The sequence below is a fragment of the Nicotiana tabacum genome, chromosome 14 (assembly GCF_000715075.1).
Source record: "Nicotiana tabacum cultivar K326 chromosome 14, ASM71507v2, whole genome shotgun sequence".
In the NCBI taxonomy this organism is placed as follows: Eukaryota; Viridiplantae; Streptophyta; class Magnoliopsida; order Solanales; family Solanaceae; genus Nicotiana; species Nicotiana tabacum.
This window is the reverse complement of record NC_134093.1, coordinates 8704780-8731598: the sequence shown is the minus strand read 5'-3', so window position 1 is coordinate 8731598 and position 26819 is coordinate 8704780. Positions and strand designations below refer to the sequence as shown.

Sequence of the window (26819 nt, the reverse complement as noted above, 5' to 3'; positions counted from 1 at the left end):
ATCTTAATTTTTTATTTCTGGAAATTTTTCAAAAATTCCAATTTCTTCCATCTAAATTCTAAATAAATGATGAATATAGACATGAATTTGTGAAATATAATCACTTTATGATAAAGAACACTTACTCAGTTCAAAGTCGTGAAAATTTCCCTTGAAATCGCCCAAAGCCGAGACTTAAAACTCCAAAATGAGTAAAAATGGCTAAGACCCGATTTTATGTATTCTGCCCAGCATTTTCGCATCTGCGATGCCTGGGCTCGCACATGCGAGCTCGCATCTGCGAGAAAAATCTCGCATCTGCGAAAAGGGGCTGCCAGGCGAGTTTCGCATCTGCGGACAAAATGTCGCACGTGCGACGTCCGCTTCTGCGCACAAGGGCCGCACCTGCGAAGGCCGCATCTGCGATGGAAGTCTCGCTTCTGCGAGCTCGCACCTGCGGTCAAAATTGCGCATGTGCGATTACACCAGAACTCAAATTTTCAGATTTTGCTTAAGTCCAATTCTTGTTCCGATTTCGATCCGTTTCACTCTCGGGGTACTCGGGACCCTGCTCGAATATACCAACAAGTCCCGTAACATAATACGAACTGACGCGGGGACTAAAATCACGTCAAACAACGCTGAAATTACAATTCACACTCCGATTCGAACTTTGAGTTTTAAACTTTCAATTTGCAAATCTCGTGCCAAAACATATTAAATGAATCCGGATTGACTTCAAATTTGACACACAAGTCATAAATGACATAACGGAGCTGTTCAAATTTCCAGAATTGGATTCCGGCTCCGATATCAAAAAGTCAACCCCGTGGTCAAACTTGGAATATTTAGCCTTTAAATTGCTAGTTCCGTTAAATGGCCATAACTTGAGCGAGGGACCTCCAAATTAAATTCCGGGCATACGCCCAAGTCCTAAATCACGATACGGAGCTACCGGAACTGTCAAAATACTGATCCGGGTCCGTTTGCTAAAAACGTTGACCAAAGTCAACTCACTTAAATTTTACAGCTCTATTTCACATTTTAATTCATTTTTCACATGAAAACTTTCTAGAAAATTTTACAGACTGCGCACGCAAGTCGAGGAATGATAAATAGTTTTTTTCGAGATCTTAGAACACATAATTACTTGTTAAATTTAAAAATGACATTTTGGGTCATCACAGTCAAAGCCCGATTTCGCGAGAAAAAAGGGCGTGACAATGTGAATATACGTATTACTTGCGCGAATATGTTTTTAAAAGGTGCGAACTTGATGTCTTACTTGTGGCCAGTAGAGCAGCCTCAGGATCCAGTGACACTTGATCTTCTCTCAACATTGAAGGCACATAATGAGCAACTTGTAGATAACCAAGAAAAGAAAGATGAACAACTGACTCAATTGAAGCTTTTAAAGAATCTCTCAAGCCTTTATTTGACATTACCTTAGCATACATAATGACCAGATTAGTTAGTTTTTTAACAACAACCACCTTCATTACTTGACCATACAATTCATTCTTGCTCTTACTTCTGTTACTATAATCTACATACATACAAAACAAAGAGTCGTTATTTCCAGAAACCATCAGCAAATTGGCTTCGGTTCTGTATTCTAATTTCTCGTCACTTTATCTTAAAATTAAAGACAAAAGATTTTTGCATACAGCAGGTGATACACTAAGAGCTAAATTTGTAAAATAAGAAGACATATCCAGAGATATAAACATAGAAAAATCACTTGAATATTCACACATTAAAGTGGGAAAAGAATATCGTCATAGTTTTGCCTAAATAATTAGAAAAGACTGTCTTAGAATTTGTATTAACCTTTGCAAAAAAAAAAACTTTTTATTAACCAAATATCAAGAAGAAATTGTTTTTAAAGTTTTTGAAAAGAATTGAAGCCTTTTATTTGTTGATGTTTAGATGATAAAATTCATCTGAACAGTTACTGTATTTTCTTTACTATTTATTTCATTGGATGTTGGAATAATTACTTGATATTGTTTGATCCTTATTATTAAGAGCTTATAATATTTGGGGAGTACTTGCCTTCAAATTCAAAACAATATTGGATAATAATGATGGTTGCCGAGTCTCGCACTAAGTTATGAGCCTCACACTATATTATGGACTAAATAGCTCTTTTTAATAGCATATATGCAACGACCTTGTCAAGCCCCGAACTCGAGGAGCGCGACCGGCGCTCAACCGAGTGAACCCGTTCAAGTAAGCATGTTAGATACTTTCTACCCAAACTCACTTATGAATAAAGAGATTACATATTTTCGTTGATTAGACAATATAGAGAGATCATGTATATAATTCTAAATTATTACCATTAGTTACTTCATTTTTAAAGTCTCAAATTTCACATATATTTTTTATGGTTTGAAGTGGAACAATTAATTCAAATACGACAAAACATTGTTTGACTTCTCCAGCACTAATATACAATACACATTATGTCTACGGAGCCTCTAATAGATACAAAAGAGTATTATGATAGTGTCGGCAATAAGGCCCCGGCTATACCTCAAATACAATACACAAGGAGCAAAAGATATATGACCCCGAAATGATGTGGGGCTCACCAAGTCAGCTGGGAAGAGGGTGTCTGCTATCACTGATCAAAGTCTCCTCCTGTGGAACCGCCTGCATCCATTGAAGATGCAGCGCCCCCGACAAAAGGGACGTTAGTACATATGGAATAGTACTAGTATGAATGACAAAACACTCTCTTAATAGAATGATAAATAATACAAGAAAGAACAATCATAGTATCGGTGGAAACCACAAACAACATCAAACCTCAAATTAGGATCAAGACAGTGTTCAAATTAATTTTCATATCTTAAGTTGAGAGATCTTTAGTACTAATATGTCACCGTTCACAATATCAATATTCAAAATATTAATACCACTGTACTTTTAGCACGGAGTCCGATCACGACCCGATCAGCTAGGCCGTATTATTCGAGACATCATCCTTTTAGACCAATCATTTCGTTTCATACCTCTTTCACATCTTTTCATTTTATTGGCACTAGTGGCCACAATTATAAAATCATTCTTGGCACGTCGATCGTATTTAGTATTTCATGCTCACCTTTTTCACTTTCAAACATCATCATCATCATCAACAACAAGGCATTTCAATCAAGGTTTTTAGTACACATGTAAGCAATTAAGAGTCTTAGTCACATAGAGATATTTCATAAAATTTGGCATAATAGCCTTCGCTTGAACTTGACTTGAAGTCGAAACATCTTTAATGCACAACTCATACTTTGAACACATTCTCAAATGATAACATAACATAATAAAAGCATTTGGTATACATATTGAACATATATCTTTCAGCACAAACTTATTCGGAATAGCCAACTTTATAATGAATAACTAGGGATTTACATAAATTATATGAATACCGTAGGACTCAATTCTAAGAGAGGAGTTTAGCCAATATACCCCGATTTGAGCTTTTCTTAAATTACTACAACATTTCGAAAATTCTAGCAATCCCAATCTATTTTGAGACATAACAAAATTGAACACAAATTAGGAAGATATTCATGGTTTCAGCTCATTTGAACATTTTATCAAACACTAGGTGTACAAATTTGGCTACAATGTTCTTCTACAAGATTTCCTTCATTTCACAACCCTATTTTCACTTCTTTAAGCTCAACAATCTTTCCACAAACTTTATTGGTACAAGCATGTATAATTAATACTCTTACACCCAAGAATCATACTCCCAATCACCCATCTTTTACCCCAAACTCACTACTAGAAATCCGATAAAAACTGATCAAAAATACCGACCAACGTTGGTCGGAAATGGCAAAAAACCGACCAAAACGCGACCATTTATGTGTGGACGGTATTTTTATGGTCGGAAAGGAATACCGATCAAAGTTGGTCGGAAATTACTGACCAACTTTGGTCGGTCAATTAAATTTAAAAAAAAAAATATTGAAAAAGAAATCGACCAAAGTTGGTCGGTTTTTTCCGACCAAAGTTGGTCGGTATTTTAATTATGTAATAAAAAAATTCACCATCTGGGAATCGAACTGGGGTCTGTACTGTGGCAGGATACTATTCTACCACTAGACCATTGGTACATTTTGTTTTAAGATTATCTTTTATTTGATTTATACTTTTTAATTGTATTTTCGCACGAAAATAACCGACCAAAGTTGGTCGGTTTTATTAAAAAGTAAAATTACCGACCAAAGTTGGTCGGTTTTTTTTAAATGACCCGCCGAATTAACCGACCAATTTTGGTCGGTTTTTTTAATATTAATTTTTATTTATTTTAATTGAAAAACCGACCAAAGTTGGTCGGTTTCTTGAAACATAAATTTTGCGGGACTCAAAAATAGTTTCCCGCATTTTTGCGCCAAAGAAAATCGACCAAAGTTGGTCGGTTTCGTAAAAAAACAATATTTTAAAAAATCAACCAACTTTGGTCGGTTTTTTGGTCGGTTTTTTGATCGGTTAACCTTGGTCGGTTTTTGCCGAATTTTTAGTAGTGACTCGATATTGAAGAATAGGGGGAAGCAATTCTTACCTCCTTGAAGCCTTAGCAAAATCCTTGTGAAATCTTCAAGCCTTGAACAAGAATTGATGAATAAATGACTAGGTATTCGCTTTCTCTCTCTAATATACTCTCACCTCTCTCTAAAAATATCAGATGAAACCCTTAAAAATGACCCCCAAAGGCTATTTATCAAAATGGGGTCTGGTTATAAAAATCATAAAATCAAGCTCTGAAACACAATCTGCTGTCGTATAGTGATCGCAGAATGGATATGCAGTCTGCATATCGGCCGCATAATTGGCGCTCCAAAACTAGGGTTGTCTGGTTGGGTCTGTGGTAGTTATGCGGCCCGCAGACCTGTTCTGTGATTGCATGATGCACCACATAACTGGTTTGTGGTCGCATAGTGTACCGCAGACCTTCCTTCAATCTTGTCCCGCCTTTGATTCACTATGCGGTCATTATGCGGGCCGCAGAGTGATTCTGCGGCCTCATAGTGGGCCGCGGAAATGTCTTTTTCTACTGAAAGTTTTCCTTTACTCCCTAGCATATTGTTCAACCCAAAAAGCCTAAGCCACGGCTCGTTTCTACAATCCTCAAACACGTAAGCCTAGTTCGACACCACGAAACCTTAATTCCTTTGCCAAACTTTACGGGGCCTTACAGACTCGATCGGTCAATGAGACTCTCCATATGTGCTTTACCTATTTTATGACTTGTGGGGATGGTTAGTTCGGGATTTGGAAGGGTTCACGTTAAAATCAGAATGCTTAGTTCCTTAGTTTGGCTTTATGAGGCTAAGTTTAACTTTGGTCAACATTTTGAGTAAACGATCCCGGAATCGGAATTTGACGGTCCCAATAGGTTTGTATGATGATTTTATAATTGGACGTATGTTTGGATCGGGTTTTGGATGACCTAGGAGCGTTTCGGTTGCTTAATAGTGAATGTTGGCACATTTAAGGATCTAGAGTTCTTTAAATTTGGTTTGAAGTAGAATTTGGTGTTATCGAGGTCTGTTTGATATTCCGATCCTAGGAATAGTTCCCCGTGGCGATTTAATACCTGCACGCAAAATTTGGCATCATTCTGAGTAGTTTAAGTATATTTCGACACGTTCGGAGTAAGTTGTAAGAACTTGAAGTTCATAAGTAGATTCAATTTGGTTTGGGTGTGATTCTTAGTTTTGATGTTGTTTTATGTGTTCCGAGGGTTCGAGCGAGTTCATTTTAATATTTCAAACTTGTTGGTATGTATGGGCGAGGCCCCAGGGGCCTCGGGTGTTAATCAGGCGAGGTGCGGAACTCATTTGGACTTGGAAGTATAGCTGAAGCACCAGGTTTCTGGTGTAATCGCACCTGCGAGGCTATGGTCGTAGGTGCGAGCTCGAAGAAGCAGCCTGAGGCTGGCCAGACCTGGACCGCAGATGCGGCGAAACTTCTGCAGATGCGGGGCCTGTCAACAGAAGCGGGCTCGCAGATGCGCGTCGTAGCCGCAGGTGTGATGAGCCAGCGGTCGAGCGTGTTCCGTAGAAGTGGACTGTTGACCACAGAAGCGGTCCTGCAGAAGCAGAAGTCCCTCTGCAGGTGCGAAAATCGCAGAAGGTAGAACCTTCATTTAAGTCGGGACTTAGGCATTTTGAGCTAATTTATTTCATTCCTTGGGCGATTTTTGGAGCTCTTAGAGAGGGGTTTTCACCTAACACTTTGAGGTAAGTAAATTCTACACAATGTGAGTTAAATACATAGATTATGGGTAGATTTAACATGTAAAATTTGTGAAATCGTGGGTTTAGATGAAAAACCTAGGTTATGATAAAAATGGATTTAACCACGAAAATTGTTATGGAATTTAGTAAAAATTATATATTTGAGTTCTTGAGGTTATGGGTAACAACTTTCTTTGAAAATATCTGAATCCGAACACGTGGGCCCGGGGATGAATTTTAGGAATCCTTCTTTGGGGTTGGGTGATAATTGGATTAATGTATGCATATTTTGATATATATCGCCTCACATTTTGCTCATGGCTCGACGATATGAGATGTTTAATATGATTATTTATGCTAAATTTTGGTATTTCTATGTGTAGGGATCATTTGGATGCAATTTGGGACGAAAGGGCGCGAATTGGAGCGAAATCGGAACAAAAACGCAAAAAGTGAAATTTGAGGGCCACAGCGAGCGTGGGGCGCTGCCTGTGGCACAATTTACAGTAGCCAAGAAATTTGAGTGCCAGGGCCAGTGCCCCACGCTGCCCTGGACGCTCAAGACGGGAAAGTGTCCTATTTCGACTGGGACTCGGTTATTTCGCCCCCAAGACGCCCCAACTCATATAAAAGCCAACCTAAACCTATTTTGGAGAGGGGAGGACGTTTTTGAGAGGAAAACACAAGCACAAAGCCTCCGTGGAGGCCGAAATTCATCAAGTTCCATCTTTCTCTCACCAAACTTAGTAATTTTTATGTTTCTTTGTATGATTTATTGTTTGGCTACCATGTCTATGTGGAGTTAAACTTCACGTTCTAGAGTTGTGGTTCTTTCATGACTATTGTTATTCGGATATTGATTTTGCCTTCTTGATTTATCATATGGGTTTATTTATTCAATCTTGCACTTAATTATTTAATTGTCTGATCACCAATTGAATACTATCTACGAATCTAGAATTGAACTCGAAAGTGAGAATTCTAGATTGCATATAGGATTGAGTAGAGCAAGTTCTTAAACTCGGGCATCGGGGAACAGATTCGTGGTTAGGATAGACATATACCTAATTGCCTTGCTTGGTTGATTTACAGAAATTATAAATGCATTCTTGATGATTCTAACTTCATAGACATATAGGCATTAGGTTAGCTTGAATAGGTGAGTAAGAACTCGACAGATTCTTATGAGCAATATTAACCCTGTCAACCAATAAGCTAGATAAATTAGTCGGTCGATTCAATTGAAGAATACAATAGGATTGTTAGATAGCCCATAACCCTAGATCGTTTTCATTATATTGATATCATAAAAATCTGCTCTTTCTCTGTTCAAAGTTCATTATTTATATTTTTTAATTTAATTAGTTTAGAATCAAATATTTTTATATTTAATTCTTGTTTAGATAATTAGAATAGTCTAATTTAGTTAATAGTTAATCACAAGTCCTCGTGGGTTCGACATCCGACTTTTAGTCACTTTATTACTTGACGACCGCATATACTTGTGTGTGCGTTTGGCTGCAACAAGTTTTTGGCGCCGTTGCCGGGGACTTAGAAATTAGCTATTTTTCTAGATTAGACATTTGTTTTTCTATTCTTTCTTTAGTTTAGTTAGTATTTTTTTTTTTAATTTTAGCATTGCATCTTGTAATAAGAATTATTCGAATGATGGTTATTCTTATTTTGATGATCCCTGTCCATATTGTGGAGGACTCCACTGGTGGAAAAATTGTCAGAATGTTCCCGGGAGCGAGTTGTGCGCACAATCTCAATCCTTCAAGTGGAATATTTGTAATATATGTGGTGGTCAAGATAGCCATTGGGATGGTTGTCCTAATTCTTTTCATCCTTCTCAGAGCCCTTATTATGATCTTTCTAACAATGTTTGTGAGTTGATAGGGGCAATGAAGTGCAGGATATGGAACATGATGCATATATTAGGTATATTATGAGGCAAGTAGCAGAGCAACATGATGAACTCAAAAAAGATATGAAAAGAATGACGGAAACAATCACAAGAATGAAGGCTAATATGGAAGAATTGAATGAAGAGAGCGAGTTTCAAGAAAAGGAAAATTTTGAAAAAGTGGAGATTATGAGCCAAACATGGCTAGTGGAACAAGCTAAAAAGTTAGAAATATATGAGGCTCAACGTGAGGAAATTACTGATAGGACGAGACACTTTATAGAAGGAAGAGCTGAACTAGGACAGGAGATTGAAAATTTTGGCACTGATATTCACGACTTGGGAGCTAAATTAATTGCAAAGGTTGATGCGTCTAACGCCCAACAAAATAGTTCTGAGTTGTGTGAAGCTGAAAAGGAGCTTATACGCCAAATTGAGGAGCTAAAAGGGGAGAGTAAATCATTCGTCCATACTTGTATTGATGATGTCCATGTCGAGGAAAGCACTCTAGAGTCATGTGAGGAAGTAGATAATATTATATATGAAGACTCTAGTGTGTGTACATATGAGGATGTAAAGAGTAATACAATTCTAAAGTTAGGGTGTATTGGTCCTCATTCCATACATTTTTCAAAATTGTGCTTGGATGATGACATGGAAATCGAGTCATCTGAGCCTTTGGAGGAGCCAATGGATGAGGAACGGGGTGCTTACATTCTTGAATTCGTCGTGCCAGAGAGACAAAATTACATACCTCATCCGAAGGCCAAGAAGTGTAAAACGCGATATTGGTTGCTTGGCCCAATTAAATGTGTCTCACCGCCTCGGGAGCATAATAGAAAGCTTGAAGCCAAATTAGGGGCGCAATTCATAAGTTCGAGGTGGAGGCAAAAAGTAGTTCACGTCGTGCTGCGACGTTAAATTAGGCGCTTGTTAGGAGGCAACCCAGCTTTACTACCTTCTTTTATTTTTGTTTTTATTATATTATTTTTGTAGTGTCTGTTTTTATTTTGTAGGATTATGAGCATAGGAAGAAAGTCATTGGAAGAGTGCAAAAACAAGCTAGATGGTGAGAACTAAGTGTGTGGTGCCCGCACAAAGGACCATCCATGGGAGAAGTCTGAGTACCCCGTGAGCTGCTATTGCTTCGGCCTTTGGTCTTTCAGGGAGTTTCTAGTTCACCCTTGTTATTTTTGCGATATTTGTGCATTGAGGACATTGCACTCTTTTAAGTGTGGGGTGGAAGATTCTCTATTCTTTTTATAGTATTATATTAGTATATTGTTAATTTCTTATCTTTTTATTGTTAGCTAGCTATTTATTTTTAATAGCATAGTTAGTAGAATTAATGGTGTAGTATAGTAGTAATAGTTTTAGTAGCTTAATTAAAAAATATAAAAATAAAAATAAAACAGAAAACAATTGAGAAAAAAATTGAAAATTTGTTTTTTGGACTTTTCCTGACGATGGATCTCCTAGACAATTTTCTTGAGGGATTAAAGTCTAAACAAAAAAAATAAAAAAAATAAAAAATCCAAAAATATGTTTTTTTGTAGCAATAATCCCCTTTAGTTTTTCTTTGTGCCTCGGTTCTTTTCCATGGGATGTAGTTTGAACCGGGTAAATATTTTTCTTTGAGAATAGATTAGAGTTTAGAAAATAAATGGAGGAAGAAATATGAGATTCCTAGGGGCTCTTTACTTGTTTGATAGTAGCGTATTCAGGCTTTGGCATGTGTAGTGCCTTTTCTATGTTTTAAAATTGATCATGAAGCCTTTATAAATTGGATAGCATGTTTTGTGGCACCTATTTCTCGTTTTCTTGACTTGTGTTCACTTTGCGCTTAATGCTCAATATCTCGTGGCTCCGTAAATACTTGCATTGTTTGAGAGTCGGAATGGGGCCGTCCTTAGTGAGTCATGTGCCATGTGTGGTGAGATTTTTGTGTAGTCCATGTATTGTACTTGTGTCTAAAACTTGCCCGGTATGTGAGTTGAAGCTAAATTTTAGGTGATGCTTGGTTTGAAAAATGATTTTAGGCTTTCTTTGATCTTTTTGAACTTAATTACTTATCACAAATAAAAATTGATCCTTAGTTAACCCTTTTGAGCCTATAGACTTTTATTTGGCACCCACATTACAACTCTATACCCTTTTTGTTCTTAATTGATATTTTTTTTATCCTTTTATCTCTTAAAGTACTTTAATTGTGAAATGAGCGCTAAAAGAAGTAAGAAGGGACTAAGTGTGGGGTGACTTTTGAGTGGAACCAATGAAAGAAAGAAGGGTATACTTAATTTGTAAAATAATACACCACTAGCGGAAATTGAAAAAAAAAAAAAAAAGAAGAGAAAAATCGGGAAAAAGAAAGAAAGAAAAATATAGATGAATAAATTATTGTTTTGTTCTTGCTAGTGGGTATGAATTAAAGTAGTGCTTAAAGAAAGAGAAAATATTGTTGGGGGTGATATTATTTGTGAAATTGAAGTGGTGTTGAAAAATTTGCGCTTAAGTTATTTGGTGATGTGTTAAAGTGCTTGGGAGATTGAGTCACTATTCCTAAAATATATCCTACCCGTCCCTTAGCCCACATTACAACCACAAAAAAGTCCTAATTAATTTTAGATCGAGCGAGCTTACATTAGTAGAGATTTACATTAAGGGCAAGCCTATGGTACCAATTACATGCATGTGACTTCTTTTGCGAGAGTGAGCGATTTTCGTTGATATATGTGAGCATGAGATTCAAATGTGTGGATTGATTTTACTCTCTTTGCTTTTGTTGTGAGGGCACATGATTTCAAGAGGGATAGGTAACATTATTTGACTTCTCTAGGATGTTGGGTGTTCAAGCCACGAGTACATTGTGACATTGAGTCGGTTTTTGACGCTAGGATTGTTATGAGCATGTTGTCTTTGTTTGAATATTTTTGAAGTATGGCATAAGTTAAAAGGAAGTGTATGTGATTGCATATGCTAGAGTTTAATTGTTGCTATCAACCATGGTCATTGGTGGAGAGTGCTCAAAGATAGAGTTATTTGTTGGTTGACTCGAGGACGAGCAACGTTTAAGTGTGGGGTGTTGATAATTGGCTTAATGTATGCATATTTTGATATATATCGCCTCACATTTTGCTCATGTCTCCACGATTTGAGATGTTTAATATGATTATTTGTGCTAAATTTTGGTATTTCTATGTGTAGGGATCATTCGGATGCAATTTGGGACGAAAGCGCGCGAATTGGAGCGAAATCGGAACAAAAACGCAAAAAGTGAAATTTTAGGGCCACAGCGAGCGTGGGGCGCTGGCTGTGGCACAATTTACAGTAGCCAAGAAATTTGAGCGCCAGAGCCAGCGCCCCACGCTGCCCTGGACGCTCAAGACGGGAAAGTGTCCTATTTCGACTAGGACTCGGTTATTTCGACCCCAAGACGCCCCAACTCATATAAAAGCCAACCTAAACCTATTTTGGAGATGGGAGGATGTTTTTGAGAGGAAAACACAAGCACAAAGCCTCTGTGGAGGCCGAAATTCATCAAGTTCCATCTTTCTCTCACCAAACTTAGTAATTTTTATGTTTCTTTATATGATTTGTTGTTTGGCTACCATGTCTATGTGGAGCTAAACTTCACGTTCTAGAGTTGTGGTTCTTTCATGACTATTGTTATTCGGATATTGATTTTGCCTTCTTGATTTATCATATGGGTTTATTTATTCAATGTTGCACTTAATTATTTAATTGCTTGATCACCAATTGAATACTATCTACGAATATAGAATTGAACTCGAAAGTGGGAATTTTAGATTGCATATAGGATTGAGTAGAGCAAGTTCTTAAACTCGGGCATCGGGGAACAGATTCGTGGTTAGGATAGACATATACCTAATTGCCTTGCTTGGTTGATTTACAGGAATTATAAATGCGTTCTTGAAGATTCTAACTCCATAGACATATAGGCGTTAGGTTAGCTTGAATAGGCGAGTAAGAACTCGACAGATTCTTATGAGTAATATTAACCCTGTCAACCAATAAGCTAGATAAATTAGTCGGTCGATTCAATTGAAGAATACAATAGGATTGTTAGATAGCCCATAACCCTAGATCGTTTTCATTACATTGATATCATAAAAATTTGCTCTTTCTCTGTTCAAAGTTCATTATTTATATTTTTTTATTTAATTAGTTTAGAATCAAATATTTTTAGGTTTAATTCTTGTTTAGATAATTAGGATAGTCTAATTTAGTTAATAGTTAATCACAAGTCCTCATGGGTTCGACATCCGACTTTTAGTCACTTTATTACTTGACGACCGCGTATATTGAAAACAATTGAGAAAAAAATTGAAAATTTATTTTTTGGACTTTTTCCGATGATGGATCTCCTAGACAATTTTCTCGAGGACGAGCAACGTTTAAGTGTGGGGTGTTGATAATTGGCTTAATGTATGCATATTTTGATATATATCGCCTCACATTTTGCTCATGTCTCGATGATTTGAGATGTTTAATATGATTATTTGTGCTAAATTTTAGTATTTCTATGTGTAGGGATCATTCGGATGCAATTTGGGAAGAAAGGGCGCGAATTGGAGCGAAATCGGGACAAAAACGCAAAAAGTGAAATTTGAGGGCCACATCGAGCGTGGGACGCTGGCTGTGGCACAATTTACAGTAGCCAAGAAATTTGAGCGCCAGGGCTAACGCCCCACGCTGCCCTGGACGCTCAAGACGGGAAAGTGTCCTATTTCGACTGGGACTCGGTTATTTCGACCCCAAGACGCCCCAACTCATATAAAAGCCAACCTAAACCTATTTTGGAGAGGGGAGGATGTTTTTGAGAGGAAAACACAAGCACAAAGCCTCCGTGGAGGCCGAAATTCATCAAGTTCCATCTTTCTCTCACCAAACTTAGTAATTTTTATGTTTCTTTATATGATTTGTTGTTTGGCTACCATGTCTATGTGGAGCTAAACTTCACGTTCTAAAGTTGTGGTTCTTTCATGACTATTGTTATTCGGATATTGATTTTGCCTTCTTGATTTATCATATGGGTTTATTTATTCAATCTTGCACTTAATTATTTAATTGCTTGATCACCAATTGAATACTATCTACGAATATAGAATTTAACTCGAAAGTGGGAATTTTAGATTGCATATAGGATTGAGTAGAGCACGTTCTTGAACTCGGGCATCGGGGAACAGATTCGTGGTTAGGATAGACATATACCTAATTGCCTTGCTTGGTTGATTTACAGGAATTATAAATGCGTTCTTGATGATTCTAACTCCATAGACATATAGGCGTTAGGTTAGCTTGAATAGGCGAGTAAGAACTCGACAGATTCTTATGAGCAATATTAACCCTTTCAACCAATAAGCTAGATAAATTAGTCGGTCGATTCAATTGAAGAATACAATAGGATTGTTAGATAGCCCATAACCCTAGATCGTTTTCATTACATTGATATCATAAAAATTTTCTCTTTCTCTGTTCAAAGTTCATTATTTATATTTTTTTATTTAATTAGTTTAGAATCAAATATTTTTAGGTTTAATTCTTGTTTAGATAATTAGGATAGTCTAATTTAGTTAATAGTTAATCACAAGTCCTCGTGGGTTCGACATCCGACTTTTAGTCACTTTATTACTTGACGACCGCGTATATTGAAAATAATTGAGAAAAAAATTGAAATTTTTTTTTTTGGACTTTTCCCGATGAATGGATCTCCTAGACAATTTTCTTGAGGACGAGCAACATTTAAGTGTGGGGTGTTGATAATTGGCTTAATGTATGCATATTTTGATATATATCGCCTCACATTTTGCTCATGTCTCGACGATTTGAGATGTTTAATACGATTATTTGTGCTAAATTTTAGTATTTCTATGTGTAGGGATCATTCGGATGCAATTTGGGATGAAAGGGCGCGAATTGGAGCGAAATCGGGACAAAAATGCAAAAAGTAAAATTTGAGGGCCACATCGAGCGTGGGGCGCTGGCTGTGGCACAATTTACAGTAGCCAAGAAATTTGAGCGCCAGGGCCAGCGCCCCACGCTGCCCTGGACGCTCAAGACGGGAAAGTGTCCTATTTCGACTGGGACTCGGTTATTTCGACCCCAAGACGCCCCAACTCATATAAAAGCCAACCTAAACCTATTTTGGAGAGGGGAGGACGTTTTTGAGAGGAAAACAAAAGCACAAAGCCTCCGTGGAGGCCGAAATTCATCAAGTTCCATCTTTCTCTCACCAAACTTAGTAATTTTTATGTTTCTTTATATGATTTGTTGTTTGGCTACCATGTCTATGTGGAGCTAAACTTCACGTTCTAGAGTTGTGGTTCTTTCATGACTATTGTTATTCGGATATTGATTTTGCCTTCTTGATTTATCATATGGGTTTATTTATTCAATCTTGCACTTAATTATTTAATTGCTTGATCACCAATTGAATACTATCTACGAATCTAGAATTGAACTCGAAAGTGGGAATTTTAGATTGCATATAGGATTGAGTAGAGCGAGTTCTTGAACTCGGGCATCGGGGAACAGATTCGTGGTTAGGATAGACATATACCTAATTGCCTTGCTTGGTTGATTTACAGGAATTATAAATGCGTTCTTGATGATTCTAACTCCATAGACATATAGGCGTTAGGTTAGCTTGAATAGGCGAGTAAGAACTCGACAGATTCTTATGAGCAATATTAACCCTTTCAACAAATAAGCTAGATAAATTAGTCGGTCGATTCAATTGAAGAATGCAATAGGATTTTTAGATAGCCCATAACCCTAGATCGTTTTCATTACATTGATATCATAAAAATTTTCTCTTTCTCTGTTCAAAGTTCATTATTTATATTTTTTTATTTAATTAGTTTAGAATCAAATATTTTTAGGTTTAATTCTTGTTTAGATAATTAGGATAGTCTAATTTAGTTAATAGTTAATCACAAGTCCTCGTGGGTTCGACATCCGACTTTTAGTCACTTTATTACTTGACGACCGCGTATATTGAAAACAATTGAGAGAAAAATTAAAAATTTGTTTTTTGGACTTTTCCCGATGATGGATCTCCTAGACAATTTTCTCGAGGACGAGCAACGTTTAAGTGTGGGGTGTTGATAATTGGCTTAATGTATGCATATTTTGATATATATCGCCTCACATTTTGCTCATGTCTCGACGATTTGAGGTGTTTAATATGATTATTTGTGCTAAATTTTAGTATTTCTATGTGTAGGGATCATTCGGATGCAATTTTGGACGAAAGGGCGCGAATTGGAGCGAAATCGGGACAAAAACGCAAAAAGTGAAATTTGAGGGCCACATCGAGCGTGGGGCGCTGGCTGTGGCACAATTTACAGTAGCCAAGAAATTTGAGCGCTAGGGCCAGCGCCCCACGCTGCCCTGGACGCTCAAGACGGGAAAGTGTCCTATTTCGACTGGGACTCGGTTATTTCGACCCCAAGACGCCCCAACTCATATAAAAGCCAACCTAAACCTATTTTGGAGAGGGGAGGACGTTTTTGAGAGGAAAACACAAGCACAAAGCCTCCGTGGAGGCCGAAATTCATCAAGTTCCATCTTTCTCTCACCAAACTTAGTAATTTTTATGTTTCTTTATATGATTTGTTGTTTGGCTACCATATCTATGTGGAGCTAAACTTCACGTTCTAGAGTTGTGGTTCTTTCATGACTATTGTTATTCGGATATTGATTTTGCCTTCTTGATTTATCATATGGGTTTATTTATTCAATCTTGCACTTAATTATTTAATTGCTTGATCACCAATTGAATACTATCTACGAATCTAGAATTGAACTCGAAAGTAGGAATTTTAGATTGCATATAGGATTGAGTAGAGCAAGTTCTTGAACTCGGGAATCGGGGAACAGATTCGTGGTTAGGATAGACATATACCTAATTGCCTTGCTTGGTTGATTTACAGGAATTATAAATGCGTTCTTGATGATTCTAACTCCATAGACATATAGGCGTTAGGTTAGCTTGAATAGGCGAGTAAGAACTCGATAAATTCTTATGAGCAATATTAACCCTGTCAACGAATAAGCTAGATAAATTAGTCGGTCGATTCAATTGAAGAATACAATAGGATTGTTAGATAGCCCATAACCCTAGATCGTTTTTATTACATTGATATCATAAAAATTTTCTCTTTCTCCGTTCAAAGTTCATTATTTATATTTTTTTATTTAATTAGTTTAGAATCAAATATTTTTAGGTTTAATTCTTGTTTAGATAATTAGGATAGTCTAATTTAGTTAATAGTTAATCACAAGTCCTCGTGTGTTCGACATCCGACTTTTAGTCACTTTATTACTTGACGACCGCGTATATTGAAAACAATTGAGAAAAAAATTGAAAATTTGTTTTTTGGACTTTTCCCGATGATGGATCTCCTAGACAATTTTCTCGAGGACGAGCAACATTTAAGTGTGGGGTGTTGATAATTGGCTTAATGTATGCATATTTTGATATATATCGCCTCACATTTTGCTCATGTCTCGACGATTTGAGATGTTTAACATGATTATTTTTGCTAAATTTTAGTATTTCTATGTGTTGATTTACAGGAATTATAAATGCGTTCTTGATGATTCTAACTCCATAGACATATAGGCGTTAGGTTAGCTTGAATAGGCGAGTAAGAACTCGACAGATTCTTATGAGCAATATTAACCCTTTCAACCAATAAGCTAGATAAATTAGTTGGTCGATTCAATTGAATAATACAATAGGATTGTTAGATAGCCCATAACCCTAGATCGTTTTCATTACATTGATATCATAAAAATTTGCTCTTTCTCTGTTCAAAGTTCATTATTTATATTTTTTTATTTAATTAGTTTAGAATCAAATATTTTTAGGTTTAATTCTTGTTTAGATAATTAGGATAGTCTAATTTAGTTAATAGTTAATCACAAGTCCTCGTGGGTTCGACATCCGACTTTTAGTCACTTTATTACTTGACGACCGCGTATATTGAAAACAATTGAGAAAAAAATTGAAAATTTGTTTTTTGGACTTTTCCCGATGATGGATCTCCTAGACAATTTTCTCGAGGACGAGCAACGTTTAAGTGTGGGGTGTTGATAATTGGTTTAATGTATGCATATTTTGATATATATCGCCTCACATTTTGCTCATGTCTCGATGATTTGAGATGTTTAATATGATTATTTGTGCTAAATTTTAGTATTTCTATGTGTAGGGATCTTTCGGATGCAATTTGGGACGAAAGGGCGCGAATTGGAGCGAAATCGGGACAAAAACGCAAAAAGTGAAATTTGAGGGCCACAGCGAGCGTGGGGCGCTGGCTGTGGCACAATTTACAGTAGCTAAGAAATTTGAGCGCCAGGGCCAGCGCCCCACGCTGCCCTGGACGCTCAAGACGGGAAAGTGTCCTATTTCGACTGGGACTCGGTTATTTCGACCCCAAGATGCCCCAACTCATATAAAAGCCAACCTAAACCTATTTTGGAGAGGGGAGGACGTTTTTGAGAGGAAAACACAAGCACAAAGCCTCCATGGAGGCCGAAATTCATCAAGTTCCATCTTTCTCTCACCAAACTTAATAATTTTTATGTTTCTTTATATGATTTGTTGTTTGGCTACCATGTCTATGTGGAGCTAAACTTCACGTTCTAGAGTTGTGGTTCTTTCATGACTATTGTTATTCGGATATTGATTTTGCCTTCTTGATTTATCATATGGGTTTATTTATTCAATCTTGCACTTAATTATTTAATTGCTTGATCACCAATTGAATACTATCTACGAATCTAGAATTGAACTCGAAAGTGGAAATTTTGGATTGCATATAGGATTGAGTAGAGCAAGTTCTTGAACTCGGGCATCGAGGAACAGATTCGTGGTTAGGATAGACATATACCTAATTGCCTTGCTTGGTTGATTTACAGGAATTATAAATGCGTTCTTGATGATTCTAACTCCATAGACATATAGGCGTTAGGTTAGCTTGAATAGGCGAGTAAGAACTCGACAGATTCTTATGAGCAATATTAACCCTTTCAACCAATAAGCTAGATAAATTAGTCGGTCGATTCAATTGAAGAATACAATAGGATTGTTAGATAGCCCATAACCCTAGATCGTTTTCATTACATTGATATCATAAAAATTTGCTCTTTCTCTGTTCAAAGTTCATTATTTATATTTTTTTATTTAATTAGTTTAGAATCAAATATTTTTAGGTTTAATTCTTGTTTAGATAATTAGGATAGTCTAATTTAGTTAATAGTTAATCACAAGTCCTCGTGGGTTCGACATCCGACTTTTAGTCACTTTATTACTTGACGACCGCGTATATTGAAAACAATTGAGAAAAAAATTAAAAATTTGTTTTTTGGACTTTTCCCGATGATGGATCTCCTAGACAATTTTCTCGAGGACGAGCAACGTTTAAATGTGGGGTGTTGATAATTGGCTTAATGTATGAATATTTTGATATATATCTTCTCACATTTTGCTCATGTCTCAACGATTTGAGATGTTTAATATGATTATTTGTGCTAAATTTTTGTATTTCTATGTGTAGGGATCATTCGGATGCAATTTGGGACGAAAGGGCGCGAATTGGAGTGAAATCGGGACAAAAATGCAAAAAGTGAAATTTGAGGGCCACAGCGAGCGTGTGGCGCTGGCTGTGGCACAATTTACAGTAGCCAAGAAATTTGAGCGCCAGGGCCAGCGCCCCACGCTGCCCTGGACGCTCAAGACGGGAAAGTGTCCTATTTCGACTGGGACTCAGTTATTTCGACCCTAAGACGCCCCAACTCATATAAAAGCCAACCTAAACCTATTTTGGAGAGGGGAGGATGTTTTTGCGAGGAAAACACAAGCACAAAGCCTCCGTGGAGGCCAAAATTCATCAAGTTCCATCTTTCTCTCACCAAACTTAGTAATTTTTATGTTTCTTTATATGATTTGTTGTTTGGCTACCATGTCTATGTGGAGCTAAACTTCACATTCTAGAGTTGTGGTTCTTTCATGACTATTGTTATTCGGATATTGATTTTGCCTTCTTGATTTATCATATGGGTTTATTTATTCAATCTTGCACTTAATTATTTAATTGCTTGATCACCAATTGAATACTATCTACGAATCTAGAATTGAACTCGAAAGTGAGAATTTTAGATTGCATATAGGATTGAGTAGAGCGAGTTCTTGAACTCGGGCATCGGGGAACAGATTCGTGGTTAGGATAGACATATACCTAATTGCCTTGCTTGGTTGATTTACAGGAATTATAAATGCGTTCTTGATGATTCTAACTCCATAGACATATAGGCGTTAGGTTAGCTTGAATAGGCGAGTAAGAACTCGACAGATTCTTATGAGCAATATTAACCCTGTCAACCAATAAGCTAGATAAATTAATCGGTCGATTCAATTGAAGAATACAATAGGATTGTTAGATAGCCCATAACCCTAGATCGTTTTCATTACATTGATATCATAAAAATTTGCTCTTTCTCTGTTCAAAGTTTATTATTTATATTTTTTTATTTAATTAGTTTAGAATCAAATATTTTTAGGTTTAATTCTTGTTTAGATAATTAGGATAGTCTAATTTAGTTAATAGTTAATCACAAGTCCTCGTGGGTTCGACATCGGACTTTTAGTCACTTTATTACTTGACGACCGTGTATACTTGCGTGTGCGTTTGGCTGCAACATTGGGTAATTACTTTAATAGTTAGAATATAAACTTTTGGACATGTATTTACTATTTTATATAACATTTGACTAGTTTCGAGTCGTTTGGCACCGAGTTGAGGGTTTAAAGCATATTTGAGGACCGAAAGTGGGCTTGAGAACGAGGTAAGTCTCTGGCCTAACCTTGTAAGAGGGAACTCATCCCCTTAGGTGTGTTTCATTGTGAATTACTTATGTGGGAAACTACATACGCACTAGGTGACGAGAGTCTGTGCATAGCTATATTCCATGTGATGTCCGGGTAGTCTTAGGTTTACATCATGCTTTGTTTACACCGTTATTTGATGATGCTTATTAATTGTCTTGAATAGAGATGTGATTGAGGATTTCAAGATTTAAAGTTTCCAGTTTAGACTTCTTATTTTTGGAAAGAAATGAAGAATTATATAATAACTTGAGAAATCAATGTTCACTCGCGTCACAAGTATTTCCGCGAGTGAGGTTTATTCCACTACTCTCATGGGAGTGGGTCGTTCGCCTCGACAAGTTAATAGATGCATCTATGGTTCGTGCCGCGGCAGTGCACACCGTTTTTGTAAATGTATTTTGGATCGGGTTGTACGACCTAGGCATAATTCGTGCGTAATAATACTTGGAGCCCCATTTATATTTGATATCATTCTATGGGCATGAGAGGTTTAATTGTTAAATGATGAAGATTGATTTGGGGATTTACTATCAGAGAAAGACTTGTTTAATTATTGCTTGTAATTGAGTTTTCATTATTATTTATATAGCTCATGCTTATTTAGAATTTTGGTATTTTATTGTTAGCCCATAGTAAGTGTCAAAGTTGACCCCTCGTCACTACTTTTTCGAGGTTAGACTAGATACTTAATGGGTACATGTTGTTTATGTACTCACGCTACACTTTTGCACTAATCTGAGGCAGGTGCATCTGGTTATCATCCCGGAGTGCACTCCTGATTCCACGAGACTTTGCGGTGAGCTGCCTTCCGAGCCCGTTCTGCAGCACCCGAAGTTATTCTTTTGCTCTTACTTTCTGTCTATTTCATTTCAGACAACAGTGTAGTATGTTTTTATATTCTACTAGTAGCTCATACACTTGTGACACCAGGTCTTGGAAATTATGCTAGTAGACACTTGTTGGTTTTTGATTATTTACTTCATCTCATTTGCTTTTAAAACTATTTATTTCTCAGGTTATTTAATTTTTCACTTCTTATTTATTTATTAACTAAAAACCAACTACTTCTAAACTATTAAAAGAAACAATCACATAGATAGTTCACTATGGGCTTTCCTAGCGGTAACGTTGGGCGCCGTCACGACCTATAGAAGAAATTGGGTCGTGACAACATGGTATTAGAGCACTAGGTTCACGTAGGTCTCACAAGTTATGAGCAGGCCTAATAGAGTCTTGCGGATCGGTGCGTAGATGTCTGCACTTATCTTCAAGAGGCTATAGGCTATTAGGAAACTACTCTTTCTTTACCTCCTATCGTGCAGTTGATGTAGTACTAAGTATCTTTCTCATATTCTCTCACACATGGTGAGGACGCATACAACGGATGTTCCGGATCAGGGAGGAGCTGCTCCCATATTGCTAAAGGCTGAGGCACAGGCCGGAGGAGGGCTCCAGCCCGAGGTAGGGGACGAGGACGTCCCAGCGTTGCTCCATTTATGCCACTAGCAGATCCTGTAGAGGATCCTATTATTGAGGAGCAGGGCAAGGTTCCTGCAGCAGAGCCAGCCCCGGTAGATTTCATGTCAGGACTGGACTTCGAGGAGGTCATGGGTCGTATGCTACGGTTCATGGACACTATGACTCAGGCTGATTTATTTCCAGCAGACCCAGCTACATCTCAGATGTGAAGGAGAGCAGAGACCCCTACTGCTCAGGCTCCTAGGCATGTAGCTGTTGTATATCAGACCCCGAGCACACTACCTGTGGGCGGAGCCCAGCCAGTAGTAGCAGCCATACCTGAGCCCAGACCAGCTGCGGCCGACGAGCCGCAGAAGCTATTGGACAGATGAACTTAGCTACACCCTCCTATCTTCGGAGGTGAGCGACATGAGGATCCCCAGGACTTCATTGATCGGTGAAAGGACAAACAACACAACATGAGTATAATAGAGTCCCACGGGGTGGATTTCACTACTTTCCAGTCGGAGGGCAGGGCCCGTAGATGGTGGAAGTCCTATCTTCTCGGTAGACCATCAGGTTCTCCTCCCATGACTTGGGATCAGTTTACACGCCTTTTCTTCGATAGGTATATTCCACCCTCTCAGAGTGAAGAGTTGTGGTTTCAGTTCTAGTAGTTCCAGCAAGGTCAGATGTCAGTGACCGACTATGAGGCGAGATTCTCTGAGTTGTCTTGCCATGTACTTATGATACTTACTACTGATGCAGAGAGAGTGCGGAGGTTTGTTGCAGGGTTGCATCTGGTATCCAAGGCACCATGGCTTGAGAGGTTGAGATGGCGACTTCTTACGAGGCAGTTGTAGAGATAGCTTGGAGAATCGAGGGTGTCCGTTAGCGGGGCCGAGAGAAGATACCGCGGGACAAGTGGTTCTGTTACTCCGGAGGGTTTAGTGGTGCTCCGTCTGGGGGCAGAGGTCAGTTTTGGAGAGGTCAGCCTAGTATGCCTACATATCCAGCACCGTCGCCTCGTCGGGGTGCTCCAGTGCGGCATTATTTCAGCACCATGCCAGAGAGTTCCTACCGCCCACCAGGTATTCAGGGTTCTTCCAGTGGGTATTCAGACTATCAGGATCAAACTTCGGGTAAGCAGTCCACCGCTCCGAGGGGTAGTTACGAGTGCGGGGATCCTGGCCACATAAAGAGGTTTTGTCCTATACTTCGGGGCAAGGCAGTACAATAGAGTTCGCAGCCTATGATTATGGCACCAACAACCGCACTAGCCGTTCGGCCGCCCAGAGGCGGAGGGCATGTGGGTAGGTCTGTCCTAGAGGTGGAGGCCAAGCAGGTAGAGGCCAGTCAGATGGTGCTCCGGCTAGATTCTATGCTTTCCCGGCCAGACTAGATGCAGTGGCCTCAAATGTCGTGATCTCAGGTATTATTTCTGTCTGCTGTAGGGATGCTTTAGTATTATTTGATCTAGGGTATACCTATTCATATGTGTCATCGATGTTTGTTCACTTCCTGGATGTTCCTCGCAAGTCCTTGGATACTCCTGTTTATGTGTCCACTCCAGTGGGCGATTCTGTTGTTGTGGATCGGGAGTATTGGTCATGCATTGTTACAATCTATGGTTATGAGACTAGAGCGGATTTGCTGCTTGATATGACCGACTTTGAGGTCATCTTGGGCATGGACTGGTTGTCTCCATATCATGCCATCCTTGATTGCCATGCCAAGATTATTACCTTGGCGATGCCATAGTTGCTTAGATTGGAGTGGAAGGGCGTCTGTCAGCACACCTAGTTCGATCATTTCTTTTATGAAGGCTCGACACATGGTCGAGAAGGGTTATTTGGCTTATCTAGCTTATGTTCGGGATACTACCGCAGAGACTCCGGCAATTGATTCAGTGCCCATAGTCTAGGAGTTCTCCGATGGATTTCCTTCTAATCTTCCAGGAATGCCACCAGATCGTGATATCGATTTTTGCATTGATTTGGCTCCAAGCAACCAGCCTATATCTATCTCACTGTACTGTATGGCACATAAAGAGTTGAAGGAACAACTTGAGGAGTTACTAGCAAAGGGGTTCGTCAGGCCGAGTGTATCGCCTTGGGGTGCACCACTGTTATTTGTGAAGAAGAAAGATGGGACTATGCGGATATGCATTTCTTACCGACAGTTGAACAAAGTTACCATTAAGAACAAGTACTCATTGTCGCGTATTGATAATTTATTTGACCAGTTGCAGGGTGCTAGATATTCTCTAGGATTGACTTGAGATCGGGGTACCATCAGTTGAAGATTCGGGATTCGGATGTTCCGAAGACTACTTTCTAGACTAGTTATGGCCATTATAAGTTTCTAGTGATGTCCTTCAGTTTGACTAGCGCCCCAACGACGTTTATGGATTTGATTCATAACCAATGGATTTGTCCTTTGGTTCAATGATTTGTGATGACAGTTCTAAGCTAGCGAATCATTTAGAAACGTATAGCCATACAAATGTTATAATATGTGAAACCATAAGTTTTAAAAGTCTTTTATCTTTTTTCTTAAACTTTGTGTTCAATCAAAGAAGTTCACATAATTACCATTAGTATTTGAAGTCTATTATGAATAGCATAAAGAGACTTAATTACCATATCTATTTAGAAGACAAAAATCTTTTTAGCTCGACTAAAATCTTACTAGGGCGAGCTAAGGACTCAAATATTTATTCACTCTAAACACGTACGTAAGAAGACTAACTATGCAACTATGTGATATACAAATTACGCAACTATATATGCAATATACAACCTTGCAACTGTATAAATAGAAGAAGAATTGTAATAAGATTGCAAAACTAAAAGAATTGAACATTACTAGGTGATATCACAAGTGTCTTTTTGAATTTTTGGCCTTCATTCGCCCTTTCTTCTGTATAGGAAAATATAAACTATCCAAACATGTTTGATATTCACGAGTATACTCATACCAACTACACTTTCTTGGTAGAAAAGTTTTAATAACAAATTGTTGCTTTTTAGGGTTGTAGATGGAAAGATGCTCACTCTTTGGTCCTTGAAATACAATTTTTCCATTCCTTGTGTAATGCAAAGGCCTACTATATTTTACAAAATAACTCTCGCAAAATTCTGCTGGTACGTTGCAAAGTTTCATTAACCATTTCCAGCCATCTTGTTCCATTATCCACATGTCCACTTCCAAATCTTTACGATATATGTCACTATTAATTTTGCCGCCGTATAAGCAAAGGGAACCTTTCAAAGTAGCCAATTGAAACAAGTCATTATCACCTATAAAATTTGGTACCAGAAGCTCCTTCAGTTCGTCTGACTTCACATCAAAATATATGATCGTAGAAGTTGTACTAACAAACGGATCAGGTGTTCGATTCAGAGACCAGAATACACAACCTTCGGTACTAATTCCACATAAACTAGGGAGACGTTGCTTTAATATAGGGAGATTTTCCTTTTTCTTCCAATCGTTGCTATTCACAGAGCAAACAATATAAAACGAATTATAAATCAATATAACCTTGTAATCATCAGCGGTAGAATCATAACATAAACCACAAGATCGAGGACGCATGTAGCTGCTCAGATATGGACATTCAAGAGTTTGGCATTGTCTAGTAGAAGGATTCCACAAAACAAACGTCTTGTAAGCCCTACGTTTCTTTAATAATACCAAACCATCATATGAGCATAAGACATTAGCACGTTCAAATCCCTTTAGAGGAAATTGTTGCTTTTCTATGGCAAATTGATGGCTTTCTAAGTTTATAAACTCGAATTTGTCACTACGATATATTTGTAACAACAACTGTTCACGTCCCAATGCTATGGATTGATCACATTGAGCTTTCTTGAATCCTTTGTCGGATATTATAGCATTCCATGGCTTAGAAACAGATCGAAAACGTAACAAAGATTTGACATGTAGCCTACTAAGAATGCAAAATAAGATATCACATGGAATATTAATGGACTTATGTGATTTCTTCTTTGACATTATATCTGCTGTTGGAGAAGAGTGTCTAATTGGCGTCAAGTTGTGTTGGAAGAAAAACAACTTTTTATATTAGGGTTTATTGAATCAATTACGTAGAAAAGGAGAAAGCAAGACTATATAGTAGAAGGAAAATAGAATTTCAAGACTACTTGTTGTGAGCAAAAAGGATTCTTTTCCTTGTACTAAGGGGGGAGAAAAAAGGTGCCAAATAAAGGAAGTAAATTGGCACATATGTTTTTCTTTTTTTAATTTGTACATATATGTTTTTCTTTTTTTGATTTGTACATATCTAGTTAACAATTCGAAGGATTCTTTAGTTAATATCATATGGAGGGATATATAGAAGCAGGAAAATAGAATGTTGAGGAGCTGTTGTTGTGAAGAAAAATGATTACTCCATTTAATTTCCATTAATGGTTTGTATCTTTACACAAATAGCCAGTTGAATGCATTGTTTACTTTTTGTAGCCAGTATATACTGATTATAGGATGTTATACATATATTATACATGAATTATACATCCAATATACGTATGCCTTCTATTTTTAATTTAAATAGTTGGGCGTGCAGATATTTAGGCTAATTATGTATTAAGGGAGTAGAGAAACGATGCCAAAAACTGAAAGTGTTGACTCAATTAAAGGAGACGGGCCTGCTATGTTTCTTAAAAATGAAACTTTATTTGAAGAAAATAATCCTTTTTCCCTCACAGCAAACTAGGGTTTCTCCTACTGAGATGAAATATAAACCTTAAAAGAAATTCTGGTTCCTCCCTCCCCTCCCACCCCCTACCCCACCCCACCCCCACTCCTCCAGGCATAATGTCAAAGAAGAAGTTACATAAGAGGTTAGCCATGGAAAAAGATACATCTGGTCTTCAAGAGGCGGATCTAGGATTTAAATTCTATGGGTTCAACTTTTTAAAGTTTTTAGCATTTAACCCATTATATTTTTAAAGTTATGGGTTCATATCTACTATTTTTATAATTAGTGAATTTTTACATATAAAAATTTACTCCGCATCAAAAGTTATGGGTTCAGTTGACGTTTGTGGAATCCATCAACTAGACAACATCAAGTTCTCAGATGTCCATATTTGATCAACTCAACTTGTGCTCGCGCTCGTGCTCGTGCTCGTGCTTGCGGTTTGTGTTATGATTGTACTGTCGATGATTACAAGGTTATATTGATCTCTAGCTTGTTTTACGTTGTTTACTCTACGAATACAGATTTTTGGATAATGAAAACAATGTTCCCAATTTTAGAAGTACTAGAAGA

The 26819-nt window shown here is 37.7% G+C and overlaps 1 protein-coding gene across 1 annotated transcript; it reads right to left on the bottom strand.

Annotated features, from left to right (window-relative positions):
- Positions 1-1217: 1217 nt before the first annotated feature.
- On the bottom strand, positions 1218-25540 carry LOC142168798 (putative F-box protein At2g02030). The gene is made up of 2 exons (XM_075229952.1): positions 24574-25540; positions 1218-1525 (listed from the first exon to the last, which is right to left on the bottom strand). The coding sequence occupies exons 1-2, from the start codon at positions 25538-25540 to the stop codon at positions 1218-1220; spliced, it is 1275 nt and encodes a 424-aa protein (XP_075086053.1).
- Between the last annotated feature and the right edge of the window lie 1279 nt (positions 25541-26819).

What these genes read in the sequence shown, in the direction of transcription:
- LOC142168798 (XM_075229952.1), bottom strand. Translation starts at nt 25,540, where the DNA reads ATGTCAAAGAAGAAATCACATAAGTCCATTAATATTCCATGTGATATC. An exon ending in TGTATTTCAAGGACCAAAGA is followed by an intron (nt 1,526 to 24,573) that starts GTGAGCATCTTT and finishes GTATGTATGTAG; the next exon opens with ATTATAGTAACAGAAGTAAG.